Here is a 17,409-nt window from a genome sequence, read left to right on the forward strand (position 1 = left end):
CATGGTGTTTATACCCTTACTAATATATTATATTTAAAATAGTATTTAATAAATAGAGCTATAAAAAAAAAAAGACCAATCCACATTTTGATTAGTTAGAAGGTCAAGGTCCAAAATCAGCCATTCTTAACCTGTTTGCGTATAGGGACAGTCTCAGTGTGTATGAGTAGATAAAAGGACTCTGTTGAAGATTATTTTGGGAAAAATTATGAGTTATTGGTAAAGTATATAACTGACTGTCATAGTTTAGATGTCTTTATCTTTCCTTGTTTCTTATTATTGGTTAATAGTAAAGAAAGCAGTTGGGAAGTATATCCTTTGTGTAAATGTGAAAGTACCATATCCAGGACTTTTCTACATTACTTTTTCTTATTTTGGATTTTTTTTTTTTTTACTAGTGGGCCTTTGGATTTTGAAGTCAAGTAACCTGATTCATTATGATGTCAAAAATTACCCAGTCAGAAATTTAAATGTGGGACTTAAAGAGATATTGGTTTTGGAGGGGTAACATGAAACTATTAGAAATGAAAACATTAAAACTGCCACCATGCATTTGAAGATTCCTGTAATTCCTATACCAGTAAGAAGAGGAAGGGGGTACTAACACATGCTTTGTCCCCGATGAAGACAAAAATGTCAGTCAGCAATTTAAAGATTATATATGTGTATTTTAAGAATTTTCATGGTCCAAGTAGCATCACCACTTTTTTTATGTAAATAACACGTGATAATTATAGCTATTATACTATATGTTATTTTTCTGTTTTCATCAGGTACTAGAAGGAAAACCAATCTATGTTGATTGTTTTGGCAACCTGGTGCCATTAACCAAGAGTGGCCAACATCATATATTCAGTTTTTTTGCCTTTAAAGAAAACCGACTTCCTCTCTTTGTCAAGGTAATATATACATGAAATTTTGTAATGCCTTTTATTTAAGATCAAGTAAGGATTTGATTTCCTTTAGGAGGAGATAATATTTGCTTTTCAATGATTTCCAGTATTTTTTTAAACCATATCTATGAAACTTTAAAGTCCTCTAAAACCAAACACTTTTATTTTTGAGGTTCAAATTAATAAGGCTGAGAATTAGGACAGATAGCCAATTCGTTATTTAGAAAAACTGGCCATTTTTCCCAAATTTTGAAAGAAGTCTCTTTCTTCTTTTTTACTATATTTCTTTTAAATATTTATGCTTAATTTTTAAAGATGCATGAATATCATTAATGTGGAGACCAAAAGAGTTCTAAGTGACAATATTTTGTAATAGAAGCTCTCAAAGGACCCAGGATCTCACTTAATCTAGTAAGAAATCATCCCAGATAGAGCTGTGAATTGGATATACTTTCAAAAATTCATCCAGCAAACATTTATGGAGACACTTCAGTACACCATGAATCTGTTGTCCCTGTTTAAGAATTTTAATCCAAGTTAGGAATTTGGCCTTAATGGACACACATTTCATTCTAGAGTCCAATTATAAAGAGGGACAAAAATGTGTGATGGAGAGATTCATGAAATTAAAAGGAGTAATAATTCTGTTATCTATTTCTCCAGTCACTCATTTTTTTCTCATTTCTCAGTGTATTTCACTGTTCTAGAAGTCCTAATAATGTTCAATCCTCACAAGATAGAAGCTGGTCTCCATCAGTTTTTATTACACTGACTTTAGACTACTAATTCCAAACGGTTTGTCAGCAGTGACTTATTTTAATCCCTTATTATTTTCCAAGTATATGTCAGTACACCTCTTTTAACTTTTTAAAAAATCTATTAAGCTTTCCCCAGATCTCCTCTGAGTCTTTTGTTGTGCCATTTCTGGTTTGATTGTTTTGCCTGCTTAAAGATAAGTTCTGTAGATCATCACGTTAAGCTATAACTGCCGAGTGGTAATGGATCCATTTAACACAAATGGGTGTATAACTAAGCTAATACTTGGTATTGTTGATGTGCAAAAGTCATTCTATAAACAACCAAATACAGAAATGAGCAAAGGACTTAGACATTTCTCCAAAGAAGTTATATGGATGGCCAATAAGCATATGAAAAGATGCTCAACAGCTTAAGGAAATTCAAATTGAAACCACAATGAGATACCACTTTGTACCCATTAGGTTTGCCATTGTTAAAAAATGAAATAACTAACACATGTTGGCAAGGATGTGGAGAAATTGGAACCTTGATCATTGCTGGTGGGAATACAAAATGATGCAGCCACTGTGGAAAACAGTTTGATGATTCCTCAAAAATTTAAACATAGATTAGCATATGGTCCAGCAATTCAACTTCTAGGTGTATGGTGTATACCCAAGAGAACTGAAAGCAGGGACTCAAACAGTCACTTGCACAGCAGTGTTCATAAGAGCATTATTCACAACAGCCAAAAGGTGGAAACATCCCAAATATCCATTGACAGGTGAATGGATAAATGAAATATGGTATATACATACAAAGGAATATTATTCACCCACATAATAAGGAATGAAATTCTGATATAAGTTATAGCATGGTGGAACCTCGAGGATATATCCTAAGTGAAATTAGCCAGACACAAGGGGACAAATATTCAATGTTTCCACTTACATGAGGTACCTAGAGTGGTCACGTGCATAGAGTCAGAAAACAGGATGGTAGTTGCCAGGGGAGGGAGGCAAGGGAGGAATGGGAAGCTGTTGTTTAATGCAAACAGGGTTTCAGTTTGTGAAGATGAAAAAGTTCCAAAGATGCATGGGGGTGATGGTTGGACAACCACGTGAATGTATTTAATGCCACTAAAAACTGTGTGTGTAAAAATGGTTGACATGGTAAGTTTTATATTATGTATATTTTAGCACAATTTTTTTAAAGAATGAAACTTTGATATATGTTGCAATATGATTGAACCTTGAAAATATTACGCTAGGTAAAATAACCTAGAATCAAAACGATAACTCTATCCTTTGTATTGTATAACTGTCCATTCAAGGTACCTGGAAGAGGCAAACTGATAGAGACACAAAGTAGAATAGAGGTGACTGAGGGCTGGCAAAAGAGGAGAATGGGGAGTTCTTGCTTAATGGGTACAGAGTTTCTGTTTGGGATCATGGAAAATTCTGCATAGTAGTGATGATTGCACAAGTTTGTGAATGTGCTTAATGCCACTAAATTGAACACTTAAAAATGGTAAGTGTAAAAATGGACGTGGTAAATTTTATGTATATCTTACAGCAATTTTTTAAAAGCTGAATGATTTTTTTAAAGTCATTCTAAATGATAATAGCAAAAGAAAGGAACACCTCTAAATCCTTGGCATTATCAATGAATTTATTTCTTCCTGATTCTTTTGAGTATCCTCTAATTAAAATAAATTATATACATCATATCTGGGTGAAGCATGTATGCCTTTTTCCTTCAAGGTACGTGATACGACTCAGGAACCTTGCGGGCGACTATCATTTATGAAAGAGCCCAAATCCACAAGAGGCCTGGTGCATCAAGCTATTTGCAACTTAAACATCACCCTGCCAATTTATACAAAGGTATTGTCAAATCTGCTGTAGTGCACTTCAGTCTGTATAGGATTTAATTTTCAAATCCTTTAAAATAAATAAAAGCAAAAGCACTGAATGCAAGCACATATAACAGTCATTTTTAAAAGATGTTTATTTATTTATTTTGAGGGTTGGGGGGGTGGAGAGAGAGAGAGAATGAATGAATGAATGAATGAATGAATTCTAAGCAGCCTCCACGCTCAGTGTGGAGCCAGACACAGGACTCGATCTCACAACTATGAGATCACAACCTGAACTGAAATCAAGAATAGGACATTTAACTGACTGAGCCGCCCAGGCACCCCGCCAGATATTACTTTCTATTTAAACCTCTCACCATTACAGAATTCCTTGCTTACTCTGATCAAGTTGAAAATGACAACCGAATGAATTAAATGTCGGGGATAACTTTATTTGATTACTTAGAACAATTTTAACCAGTATCTTTTCCATAGAAAGCTCGCATGTGGCAGCCTATAGGGGGCTGCAGCAGGTCGTCAGAGTGTGTACTAGAGGTTGGGGTGGAGGGTGAGAAGTGGCAGGTGAGACTTGGAGGAGAAGTAGAAACACATTTAAAACCCTAAATCTTGACTCCACAAAAAAAGCATTTTCTACACTTCTTTTTAACCCATGATGGTCTATTCTTCTTAACCAGTTGTTCTTGTAAATAGAGATGAGTCACATAGAGAAAAGCTCATAGCATCATGTTTTAATATTGCAAATTCTGATTCTGTGATAAAAATGAAACATTATCTGTACATGTAAACTTACATGTTATTCCAGTAGTTAGAATAGAGCAATAGGTGTATCCATCCAAATGAGCATAATCTAATCTCACTCCAGTTGATACGAAATGTACTTTCAGTTTATAGATTTGTGAGTCACTGAAACAGATTGCCATATAAAAACCATAACAACATATATACTTCTGTGCAGTCCACCTGGGTGACATATAAAGATGAATGAACTTTGTCTCCGATTTCAGTGAGCTTCAATGTGCAATGAAAGAAAGAATTTGCTGTATTGTTACACTATATTTCTAAGTCAGTACATATTATTAATGCTGTGATGGTCCAGGACAGCTTTCCATTTAGCAGCTCAAAGCAAAAAAGAAAATAATGCCGACATTGTACACTTCAGATATACTTTAGAATTTAGTAGTTCCTTATTATAATAGAACTTCTAAATATTACCTGTATATGCAAAATATATTCACCGTATGTTTTTTTGTGGCTTTTAAGATTTTCAGCCAGCATCTGTAATGACTGGGATATTCATCATCATTTCTGTAGACATCGGCATCAAATCCATTAAATGTCAAGCCTTAAGGCTGCTAGTAACCTAGTATCTGAAATGAATATATTTATAATTTTAGTTCCTTTGACTAATAAATTAGAATATAATGTTGGTTCTTTTGCCTCTTGAATCTACAGACTTTGGCATTTAAATCAATCCTTTTTAAAATTTTTGTGCCTGTCTTCTATAAGCTCTTAGAAAAAAAAAAAAAAAGTATGCTGTCTGTATGCTTGCCTGTTGATGTTTGTTGGCAACATATTTAATCTTTTCTTTTCTTCTAAATCCTGTCTACTCTTTCTGCTCTTTTTTCTATCTTGCATGGCATCTTGGGGCGGCAAGGAATCAGAGTCAGATCAAGAACAGGAGGAAGAGGTAATTATATGACACTGTTGCTTGTTGATGGCTGTATTTGCTCTAACCATTAAGAAGAACATGTAGTTAACCTGTGCTCTAAGAAGGGTTATACAGTTGTTAGTAATTGAAGGGTCACGGTTTTTCTTAACCTCTCTGAGCCTCTGTCTTCTCATCTCATCTCGTAGACTCAATTCAAAGAATAGTAAAGTGTTCCCCTGTAAATTGTTACCCTGTCTCTGTGCAGTAATATATGTTTCCCTACCAACTACTGAAGGTCAGACTATTATTTCATTTCTCAAAGGTTGATCTGGAGGTGTCTGGGGGTCAAAACTTGTTTTTAATGCTACTGAGACATTATTTGCCTTTTATTTCCCATATCTCCACAAGCTGTGGAGGAGTCTTCCGGGGGGACTGCATTACATATGATGATATCATCACTCTGACTCTGGCATATTGCTTGTGTATATTTGGGTTCTAGCATTTTCTCAGTTTTAATGCATGAAACAGATATTTACTTGTGTATATCAAACATAAACAGAAGTTCTTCAAGGTTCTCAGTCCCTTTTTAGGAGTGTAAAGGAGCCTTAGGACCACAAAGTTTGAGAACCACTGAGACCAAAAACTATAAGTTTTGAGTGTATAGCTCAACCATTAGCCTATAATATTATAATGCAGATCTCTACTAGTGAGCATTTCTCATAAAGTAGATTCTTTATTAAGTGCTCCACGTACCTCATTAGCACTAATGTCTCACAATTGCCCTGTGAGGGCTGTGCTGTCGTATCATAGATGCTATATCATAGGTGAAGAAAGCGAGTCTTAGAGAGGTTACCTTGAATAAAGAACCATTTGAATTAGACCTCTTCAGGCACATGTGTGTTTGTTTTCCTTATAAAGATTTGAAGGTGCCCAAACATTATCATAGAAATGAAAGAAATCATTGGGAAATACCTTCTCCTTTCCTATTTACATGCTGGTTCCTGTTTCTAAGATAGACAAATGCAGTTGTTAATAATTGCACATAAATGTTTTCAATAATACTAGTTTTATATTTTTAATGTTAGTCTGATGGATTTGGAATACAAAAACATAAAGAAAAATATAATAAATACTCTTGTACTCACCAGCCCAAAATGTAAGGCCTTTTCAGTGCAGAGGATCCCCCTGAATTCACTTTTCCTCCTACTCTGGCAGTGGAGCAGGACAAGAGGGGTGATTATAGACTCATGGTCCCACCATGTGTAACCATATACATAGTACACTGCAACAAGACTGATGTCATCCTTTCCCTCAACTGGAGAGTCACTCTTTTGGCTCACATATTCCGTTTCCCTCCTGCACTTGGTGCTTCTATCACCAGAGCTGTTCAAAATTGGACCTACACACCTTCTTAGAAGAGCAATGCAGTTTTAAAACCATTTTTTTTTTAACATTTATTTGGGAGAGAGAGAGAGAGGGAGAGAGAGAGCGTGCACATGCGCGCGCCCAAGTGGGGGAGGGGCAGAGAGAGAGGGAGACACAGCATCTGAAGCAGGCTCCAGGCTCAGCTCAACTCCGGGCTGATGGCTCAGAGCCTGACGTGGGGCTTGACCCCACAAACTGTGAGATCATGACCTGAGCCGAAGTTGGACATTTAACCGACTGAGCCACCCAGGTGCCCCTCAAACCATTTTTGCTGTGTTTAAGTGAGTTTCTTGTGTTAGGTTTATGATTTCTCTATTGAGTATTCTCAGGAACTGTTCAGGGCAGTAGATCCAGTTTCCTGGATCCTTTTCAGGATTTGGAATTTTGGCTTGTAATTAATGATACTGAAACTACTTCTGTAGAATGTATTACCTGGCATGCTCTTTGTTCTTTCCTTCTTTTTCACAACTAAATTGACACTTACTGTCTAACCCCTATTTTGCACTTTTCCTGGCCCTTCACCTAATAAATATGTATTTCTAACATCAAACACACCCTGGATCACATCTTCCTAGGAATGACATGTTAAAAAGTACTTTCCACCTATAGTGCCTAGAAAGGAGATTTGTTTTTTCAAAGTTATGTTAAGAATCCAGGAGACTCTCAGGAAGAACTGTAGCAAATTACTCTGACCTTCCTCTGGTTTATGGTGTCTCCCCATGGCTGTGATTATCAATAGGAGCTTACTTGCACATCAGGGGCTGTGAAACAAGATGCAATTTGTAACCATTCAATTTGTGTATCTTTTCTTTCAGATCGATATGACATCAGAAAAAAGTAAGATTTTAAATAAAATTGAATTTGTTTGAAAGCTGGCTACAATAAAGAGAAGCATGAATTAAGATGAAAGCTAGTTGCCATTACTAACCACTATAATTATTATATTTTTATATTGTCCTTATTAATCATTAATGTATATTTAGAAAAGCAGCTTGGCCAGTTAAATTACAAAAATATCTTAATGAGCTAATTAGCAGTAAAATGCAATTATTATTCATCTAAGCATTCACTTTCTTTTGATACCCCTGTTAACCCTGCTACTGCTGTTATGCTTGTTTAGAAACCCACCCTACCGTTTTTGTCCATTTGTTAGCATAACATTGTCATCTCATTTTTTTTTTTTTAAGCACTGACATGACAGTATCACTTTTTATATCAAGCAACACTGACTTGGGCAGAGGGCTCATTATTTTTGTAGGCTACACCTGCAAAAGTGATACTGTCTTAATAGTTCTCAGCTAAAGCTAACCCTCCCCCCACCCCCACCACCTAGCACCTCTTACTGTGGTGAAGTGTAACTGACTTCTTTAGGGCTGAGGTCTAACGGACTTTTGTGAAAACTTTCTGGGGAAGAAAAAAAAAGAACGAAGAATGCAAAGATCAAAAACTCCTGGATGAAATTATTAATCACAACAGTGTGCCATTATAGGGGTAACTTTAAATAATGGTGCAAATCCCAAACATAATTTAGTACAGACACAACTGGTTTTCACAGACCTTAAGAGAGCTGTCTTAGAACTCGTTTCGGGTTTGTAGCAATCCATTAACAGTTTAGTGTTTTGGCCTGTTTCTGGCTTCTTGTGTGGAAAAAGTTGAATTTTTCAGGTTTCTTTTTTGTTTTTATGCCCCAAATGGTTTAGGGAAAAAAATACCAATTTTTAACGTTTATTCATTTAAAAATTCATTTTTATTCACTGTATTTCAGGGTGCTAATTCCAAAAGGAGGAAACATAGAACCATGTTTAATGACCACTAGATATGGTCATCTGACCCTGTGCAATGATCTGGGGTTTTTTTGGGGTTTTTTGGTTTTGTTTTGTTTTTTTTTTGAAGACTTAGTACAATGTAAATTACAACTAAGTTATTGGAATACTTTTGATTGAGTCTCTTTGCTCTTATATTAAATTGACATTCAGGACTAGATTATTTGAAATTCTGAATGTTTTCATTGGCTTATACTTGAATAAATTTACATCAATATAAATTATTTTAATATATCATTATATATGCATATTCACAGAGTATGTCTCCTCAACAAGTACTGATTCTCTCAAGGCACTTTTATTTGTTAAAAAAGTGACATTATTATTGCATTAATTAACTCCTTTTCTTAAAAAGAGATTTTGTTTTATTATCTTGCTTTCTTCTTCAGGGCTACTAGGTTTATTTAAATGGCCTTTCTTTTGTTCCTTGAATGCTAGCTGGTAGAAGTTAAAATTTAATACAATCCCCCCCCCCCGCCCCCCACCGCTGAGTCATTTAAAAAAGAAAAAAAAGTTACTGTGTTGCTATGATGACCCAGATTCTAGGTGTTATAAATATATTTTAAAGCTTAAATGTAGACTCGTGTTTGGTTTTCTTTTAGTTTAAAGACAATCATTAAATGATCTTCATCTAGGTGTAAAATTATCTCTAAAGAAGGGTTCTATTGAAGAGACACTTTCCCAGTTCTTTTCAAGAGCAAATCCTAAACGAGTGTGAGTTTTCCTTTTTTGCTGTGAATGGGTGCAGGTCCCCACTACCTATACCTCAAATATAAGACACTCAGCGCCTTAGGTACAGACTTGTGTGGAATTAAATACGCCTCACCACAGTAACGTTTTACACACTTGTTCTAATTTCCAACCCATCCTCCTGCCCGTGCATTTCAGCAAGGCCACCTTGGCCACCAGTTTTCCTCCACCTTTGCTTTGCATGGAAATAACTTGGCTTACATAAACTGTGCGTGTGTCCTGTGTGACTGTCTCTGATTTGGATTGCCATGCATCACATTTTAACTTTGGACTCACATATATGTTTAATCACAGTTGTTGTTTGGTTGTTTTCTTGTTTTCCTTTCCTTTCCTTTTTTCCCTCCTTGGTCTGTCCATTATGTGTCTAAACCAGGAGGTTGCTCCAAGGAAAGGACCATGCCTCTTAGCACCAGACCATTTGTTTCATTGTTAGGTGTGAATTTCCCTTAGATGAAATGCCGGTTTGCAGCTGATTCAGACATCTTCAATATAGTCATTGTATATTGGCAGAACAAAACATACTGAATTCCAGATTTTTTATATGATTAAAAAACACATATACATCATTAGAAGGCATTCTGAGTTTGCTACTACTGGCTTTCTCCTAGAGGAAATCAACTTTCTGCAATTTCTAATGCTTTTTTCCTTTTTTTCCCATGTTTATATTTTTTTCAACATTGATCTGTAACATCTGAACAATCTTGAGATACCTCTGTGTAATTTCACTGCGTTCGTTCTTTGTTGTGATCTGTGATGGTGTGTGTGTGTGTGTGTGTGTGTGTGTGTGTCTGTCTTGGCTATTTGTTACAGCTTTGTTGTATGTGTGAATGTGCTACAAGTGAGAAAATTAAGCAAGTTATTTCCTGCTCATTTTTCCTTTTCAGTTTTTTTTTCCGTTAGCCTTGCTTTGCTTTTGTATCCTGAGACCTTGTGGATCCACCATTCCCAGCCCATTTTGTTGTCCCTCCCGCCACAACAGGAAAAGACACTGTGTTGTTTCAGTCCTGATTACATTTGCCAATATATTTTTTGATTTCCATTTTACTTTCAATGTTTTTCATTCACATCAAAGATGATGAGACAGAATCTACAGAAACATCTGTCCTGAAAAGTCATCTGGTTAATGAAGTTCCTGTCCTAGCCAGTCCGGACTTGCTCTCTGAAGTTTCTGAGATGAAACAAGATTTGATCAAAATGACCGCCATCTTGACCACAGATGTGTCTGATAGGGCAGGTTCTATCAAAGTGAAGGAGCTGGTGAAGGCTGCTGAGGAAGAGCCAGGAGAGCCTTTTGAAATTGTTGAAAGAGTTAAAGAGGACTTAGAGAAAGTGAATGAAATCCTGAGAAGTGGAACCTGCACGAGAGATGAAGGCAGTGTGCCGAGGTCTCAGTCGGAGAGAGAATTAGTGGAAGAGGAATGGGTAATTGTCAGTGATAAGGAAATAGAGGAGGCTAAGCTAAAGGCACCCTTAGAAATCACCGAATACCCGTGTGTAGAAGTTAGGATAGATAAAGAGGGTGACGTAAAAGTAGAGAAAGACTCAACTGGGCTAGTGAACTACCTTACTGAGGATCTAAAGTCGTATGTGTCTCCTCATGAAAAGAAACAGCAGACAGCTCAAGAGATAGCAGGGGAGAAATGTGAGGCCCTGGCTGTGGGCAGGGGCTCTGAAAATGAAGGGAAAGACACACCCTCCGGTGAGACACAGAGTGCACAGAAACAACACAAACCAAGCCTGGGCATAAAGAAGCCAGTGAGAAGGAAATTAAAAGAAAAACAGAAACAAAAAGAGGAAAGCGTACAAGGTAGTACAGAAAAAAGTGAACTTAAAAAATGTAGTTCCGAAGAGTCATTAGATGAAGACACCGGTTTAGCCCCTGAGCCTCTTCCCACCGTAAAGGCCACTTCACCTTTGATAGAAGAGACTCCCATTGGTTCCATAAAGGACAAAGTAAAGGCCCTTCAGAAACGAGTGGAAGATGAACAAAAAGGTCGAAGCAAGTTGCCTGTCCGCGTCAAAGGCAAAGAGGATGTGCCAAAAAAGATAACCCACAGGACACATCCAGCTGTATCACCCTCTCCGAAGTCAGAGAGGCATGGACCAGCATCACCCTCTTCTAAAACAGAAAGACACTCTTCTCTTTCTGCCTCTACAAAAACTGAAAGGCATCCTCCAATATCACCATCAAGTAAAACTGAGAAACACTCCCCTGTGTCTCCCTCTGCAAAAACTGAAAGGCACTCACCTGTGTCATCATCAAGTAAAACTGAGAAACACTCACCTGTGTCACCCTCGACAAAAACTGAAAGACACTCCCCTGTGTCATCTACAAAAACAGAGAGACACCCACCTGTTTCACCTTCAGGTAAAATGGACAAACGCCCACCTGTATCGCCTTCTGGGAGAACAGAGAAACATGCCCCAGTATCACCCGGGAGAACAGAAAAACGCTTGCCTGTATCACCAGCTGGAAGAATGGAAAAGCATCCACCTGTATCAACCTCTGGGAAAACTGAGAAACACTTGCCTGTGTCGCCTTCTGGGAAAACAGAAAAGCAACCACCTGTATCCCCCACCTCAAAAACAGAAAGAATCGAGGAGACCATGTCTGTTCGGGAGTTGATGAAGGCTTTCCAGTCAGGTCAGGACCCATCTAAACATAAGACTGGACTCTTTGAGCACAAATCCGCAAAACAAAAGCAGCCACAAGAAAAAGGCAAAGTTCGGGTAGAAAAAGAAAAGGGGCAGATGCCAACCCAGAGAGAAACACAGAAAACAGAGAGTCACACAGTCAAACGAGGTCAGAGATTTGTGGTAACGGGAGTTACCGAATCCAAAAGAGTGGTCCGTGCTTCCTCCATAGGGCTTAAGAGAGAAGAGGTAGCTGTAGAGAAGGAGAAACTTCTTGGCCACAAAACACCTGAACCTGTTCAGTCAGCACCAGAAGAAGAAAGCCATAAAGAGAGCAAAGTCCCCAAAGAAAAGCTGGCTGATGAACAGGGAGACCTGGATCTCCAGATCAGCCCAGACAGGAAGACCTCCACTGACTTTTCTGATGTCATTAAGCAAGAATTGGAAGACAATGACAAATACCAACAGTTCCGAATGAGTGAGGAGACTGAAGAAGTACAGCTTCACCTAGACCAAGTGCTCACTAGTCCTTTCAATACAACATTTCCACTAGATTACATGAAAGATGAATTTCTTCCAGCTCTGTCTTTACAAAGTGGTGCTTTGGATGGCAGTTCTGAGAGCCTAAAGCCTGAAGGGGTGGCAGGTTCTCCATGTGGCAGCCTGATGGAAGGGACCCCTCAGATTAGTTCAGAAGAAAGCTACAAGCACGAGGGCCTAGCAGAGACCCCTGAGACAAGCCCAGAAAGCCTTTCTTTCTCACCAAAGAAAAATGAGGAGCAAATTGGGGAAATAAGCGAACCTACCAAGTTAGAAGCACCAACAGAAATTCGTTCTGAAAAAGAACATCCCTCAATAAAAGACATTACTGATGGTTCTGAAGAGCAAGGTGCTCTAGTCACTGAAGGCACAGAGCCCTCAGCTGAGTGTTTGCTGAAGGAGACCACCCTAGAGCCTTCCAAAGACACACGCCCCAAACAAGAAGATGATTCCCTTGGCAGCTGTAGTGTGTTAGCAAAAGAAACACCCAAAGAATTGCCTGAGGAAGCATCCTCTGATGAGGGTCAACTTACATATGGTGGTTCAGCCCACAAGACACAAACTGATACTGAAGCTCAGAAATCCACAACCACCGAGCCCTCAGATGAGACCAAGTCCTCTCCACTGCCTGATGCTTCTGTAAAGACAGGCACAGGGGCTGAATCAAAGCCCCAGGGAGTAGCTAGAAGTCCCCAAGGGTTAGAACTTGCACTCCCTAGCCGAGGTAGTGAGGTCCTCAGCCCTGGTGCTGATGAATCATTTGCAGTGAGCCACAGAGACTCCCTGGAAGCCAGCCCTGTGCTAGAGGATAACTCCTCACACAAAACTCCAGATTCTCTGGAGCCAAGTCCTCTGAAAGAATCCCCTTGCCGTGACTCTCTTGAAAGCAGTCCTGTGGAACCAAAGATGAAGGCTGGAGTTCTCCCAAGTCACTTTCCTCTTCCTGCAGCCGTAGCCAAAACAGAAATCTTCACGGAAGTGGCCTCGATGCGGTCCCGGCTGCTCCGAGACCCAGACGGCAGTGCTGAAGACGACAGTCTTGAGCAGACATCACTGGTAGAGAGCTCAGGGAAGAGCCCCCTTTCTCCTGACACCCCCAGCTCTGAAGAAATTAGCTATGAGGTTACACCCAAAGCCACAGATACAAGCACACCCAAACCAGCTGTAATTCATGAATGTGCAGAGGAGGATGACTTGGAAAATGGGGAGAAAAAGAGATTCACACCTGAAGAGGAAATGTTTAAAATGGTAACCAAAGTCAAAACATTTGATGAACTTGAACAAGAAGCAAAGCAGAAAAGGGACTACAGAAAAGAACCCAAGCAAGAAGAATCTTCTTCATCCTCTGACCCAGATGCTGACTGTTTAGCAGGTGTGGATGAACCAAAACATATGGAGAGTGTAGAGGATGAAAGCAATGTCCCTGTGGTAGTAACATCAGAGAGCAGAAAGGCCTCTTCCTCCTCAGAAAGTGAACCTGAATTGGCACAGCTGAAACAAGGTGCTGACTCAGGCCTCATACCAGAGCCAGTTATTCGAGTGCAGCCTCCTTCCCCACTTCCATCCAGCATAGACTCCAATTCTAGTCCTGAAGAAGTACAGTTTCAACCTATTGTTTCCAAACAATATACTTTCAAGATGAATGAAGATACTCAGGAAGAATCAGGTAAATCAGAGGAAGAAAAAGATCATGAACCCCACATACCTGAAGACAGTCATACCATTTCTTCCAGTGGCCCAGATACATCTTATGATCTGAACAGATGTGCTGATCAACCAGAAGTCTGTGATGGCCGTGGGTGTGAGGCTGGGAGTCCTAGCGGCTCAGTAACTCCTGTATCTTCAGGTCTCCGCAGCCCCACTGGAGGAGAAATCAATGAGCAGCTAGTTATCCATAAAGAATCATTACCTCTCCAAGACACTGATGACAAAAACACAGAAGGAGAAGAGCTTAATGTTTCTAGAGTGGAATCTCTACAAGTAGATTACCCCAGTGAAAGCTCTTCATCTTTGTCCTCTTTTCCTCATTGTCCAGCATCTGAAGGAAAAGAATTAGATGAAGACATCGCCTCTCCATCTTCTTCAAAAATGGAAGACACCAAAACTGACCAAGAATTTGAGAACTCACCAAAGGACTATTCCACTCAAGACTCGTCGATTACTACTCAAACCGATAAATTGTCCATGGATGTTCCTGTGTCTGACCCAGCTGAGACTGATGAAATCTACGATCCTCAAATAATAAGCCCTTATGAAAATGTTCCTTCCCAATCTTTTTTCTCCAGTGAAGAAAGCAAAACCCAAACAGATGCAGGACACACAAGTTTTCACTCTTCTGAAGTGTATTCTGTTCCCATCAAATCCTCTGTCGAAGATGTAGTGGTAACAAGCTCCTCCAGTGGAACTATTTCAAGTGAAGAATCTAATTTTGAGAACCAAAATATGGAAAAAGAATCCAAACAAGAAAGCACCTTGTGGGAACCGCAATCAGAGAAAGGCCCCTCATCTTTAGAGCCTTCTATACCAAATACAGCAGCAGTCGTTGGTGAACAAATTAGCAAAGTCATCATCACAAAAACCGATGTGGATTCTGATTCCTGGAGTGAAATCCGTGAGGATGATGAAGCCTTTGAAGCTCGAGTGAAAGAGGAAGAGCAGAAGATATTTGGTTTGATGGTAGACAGACAGTCACAGGGCACCACCCCTGACACCACTCCTGCAAGGACCCCAACTGAAGAGGGGACTCCAACCAGTGAGCAAAATCCATTTCTCTTTCAGGAAGGAAAATTGTTTGAGATGACCCGAAGTGGTGCCATTGATATGACCAAAAGGTCCTATGCAGATGAAAGTTTTCACTTTTTCCAAATTGGGCAAGAATCCAGGGAAGAGACTCTCTCTGAAGACATGAAAGAAGGGAGTCCTGCGGCTGAGCCCCCACAACGGGAGACATCAGCTGAGTCACTAGCTCTCTCGGAATCAAAAGAAACAGTGAGTGATGAAGCAGACTTACTTCCAGATGACCTGAGTGAGGAAGTAGAGGAAATACCTGCTTCAGATGTTCAACTTAACTCCCACATGGGGAATTCAGCCTCCACTGAAATATCAACAGAAGAGGCTCCTTCTGCAGGAGCCAAGGACCTCCCCACCATGCATATGGGGGATATGCCTCCTAAGTCCAGTGTGAAACGTACATCTTGCCATGACTCCCCTGAACCAGTCATACAAGTTCAGTTAGATTTTTCCACAGTTACTAGGTCTGTATATTCAGATCGGGATGATGATTCTCCTGATTCTTCCCCAGAGGAACAGAAATCAGTAATTGAAATCCCTACTGCACCCATGGAGAATGTGCCTTCTACTGAAAGCAAATCCAAAATTCCTGTAAGGACTATACCCACGTCAGCCACAGAGCCTCCATCTGTGGAGTATGAGAATTCCCTTTCTGAAGATTTTTTACCCAGCCTGGATGAGGAAAGTAAAGAGGATGAAACGAAACCAAAGTCTAAAATCCCCGTGAAAGCACCTGTCCAAAGAGTAGAGCAGCAGCTTTCGCATCTAGATTCATGTCTCCAGAAAACAGTGGCTCCTCAGGGTCAGGACATGACAAGCAGAGCACCAGATAGTAGAAGCAAATCTGAATCTGATGCCAGTCCTTTGGACTCAAAGACCAAATGTCCAGTAAAAACTGAAAGTTACACTGAGGCAGAAACAGAAAGCAGAGAGAGGGCAGAGGAGCTTGAGTTAGAATCAGAAGAGGGGGCCGCAAGACCAAAGATATTTACATCCCGATTGCCAGTTAAGAGCAAAAGCACCACATCTTCCTGCAAGGGGGCCGTGAGCCCCACAAAAGAAAGTAAGGAGCATTTCTTTGACCTTTATAGGAACTCCATAGAATTCTTTGAGGAGATTAGTGACGAGGCTTCAAAGTTAGTAGACAGACTTACCCAGTCAGAAAGGGAACAAGAATTAGTGTCAGATGATGAAAGTAGTAGTGCCCTGGAAGTTTCAGTAATTGAAAATCTGCCACCTGTTGAGAACGAGCATTCAATTCCTGAGGACATCTTTGACACAAGGCCCATTTGGGATGAGTCCATTGAGACTCTGATTGAACGCATCCCTGATGAAAATGGCCATGACCATGCTGAAGGTATTTGCCAGCCACTGGGATTCCCTGTGCTACGCATGTCATAAATTTTATATAGTTTTTTGTATATCTTTTATTTGGTGATTTGTGTCTCATTTTCTTTAAGCTTTCTGTAGTGGTTACTGCGTTTGTGTAAGCCCTTTGTGTTTTGTGCTTTCTCTGTGTACTTTTGTCTATGAAAACAATCTCAAGATTGAGTAATGAGAATGCTTATGGAAAACATAAACATGATAAACAGGCAATGGTGATCTTGCCTTTCTCGAGCCGCTGCACGTGAGGCCATGCAAGCTTTGAGTTTTGTTGCTCTGAAGTCCCAGGCTTAGCCTCAAATTAAGCACTTTGGCTTTTGCACATGAATATATTGGGGTTTGTTTCATATGGTAAGGATTCGTTGCTTTTTCTTCTTACCCTTAAATACTTTAAAATAATCTGTACTTAATAATTCTATAATCATTAGGAAGCCATTTGCCCAAGAAGATTTCACATTACCCCAAAATTCCAGTTGTTGTGGATCTGTTTTTGATTCAAAAGGTTGGATTTCAGATACCATTGGTAAACACTTTAAGCAAACAAATATAAGGTAAAAATGTACTTTTTGTTTTAGTAGTAGGTGAATGAAGAATCTACTCTTATCAGATAAAGCAGACAACAAAAACTCAAACTTTGCATGATTTAAGTGACTGTGAGAGAGGATGATGGCCCTTTGAATTATAAAAAAGGAAACCATAGATGGCTTTGAGAAGTAGCCTCTGGTCTTCCAGTATCTCTACAATAAAGACTATTATTCTTAAGTTTGTGTTATGAGAAAATGTCATGATGCCTAAAATGCTGCCCGTTAATTAATTGAGGTTAAAAAATGAATGGGAAAATTACAATTTGTGGAAGTACTATATATATATATATATATATATATATATATATATATATATATATAT

The 17,409-nt window shown here is 39.2% G+C and overlaps 1 protein-coding gene across 2 annotated transcripts in view; it reads left to right on the plus strand.

Annotated features, from left to right (window-relative positions):
* ANK2 (ankyrin 2) overlaps positions 1-17,409 on the plus strand; it is a 254,755-nt gene that overhangs the window by 215,622 nt on the left and 21,724 nt on the right. The window contains exons 33-37 of one of the 2 annotated variants that reach the window (XM_049631065.1): positions 774-899; positions 3,395-3,517; positions 5,165-5,197; positions 7,399-7,420; positions 10,229-16,477. In XM_049631065.1, coding sequence (XP_049487022.1) covers positions 774-899; positions 3,395-3,517; positions 5,165-5,197; positions 7,399-7,420; positions 10,229-16,477 — 6,553 coding nt within the window. The remainder of the gene's footprint in view (positions 1-773; positions 900-3,394; positions 3,518-5,164; positions 5,198-7,398; positions 7,421-10,228; positions 16,478-17,409) is intronic. The other variant, XM_049631064.1, reaches the window with a different exon arrangement.

Source organism: Panthera uncia, chromosome B1 (genome assembly GCF_023721935.1).
Source record: "Panthera uncia isolate 11264 chromosome B1, Puncia_PCG_1.0, whole genome shotgun sequence".
Classification (NCBI taxonomy): Eukaryota; Metazoa; Chordata; class Mammalia; order Carnivora; family Felidae; genus Panthera; species Panthera uncia.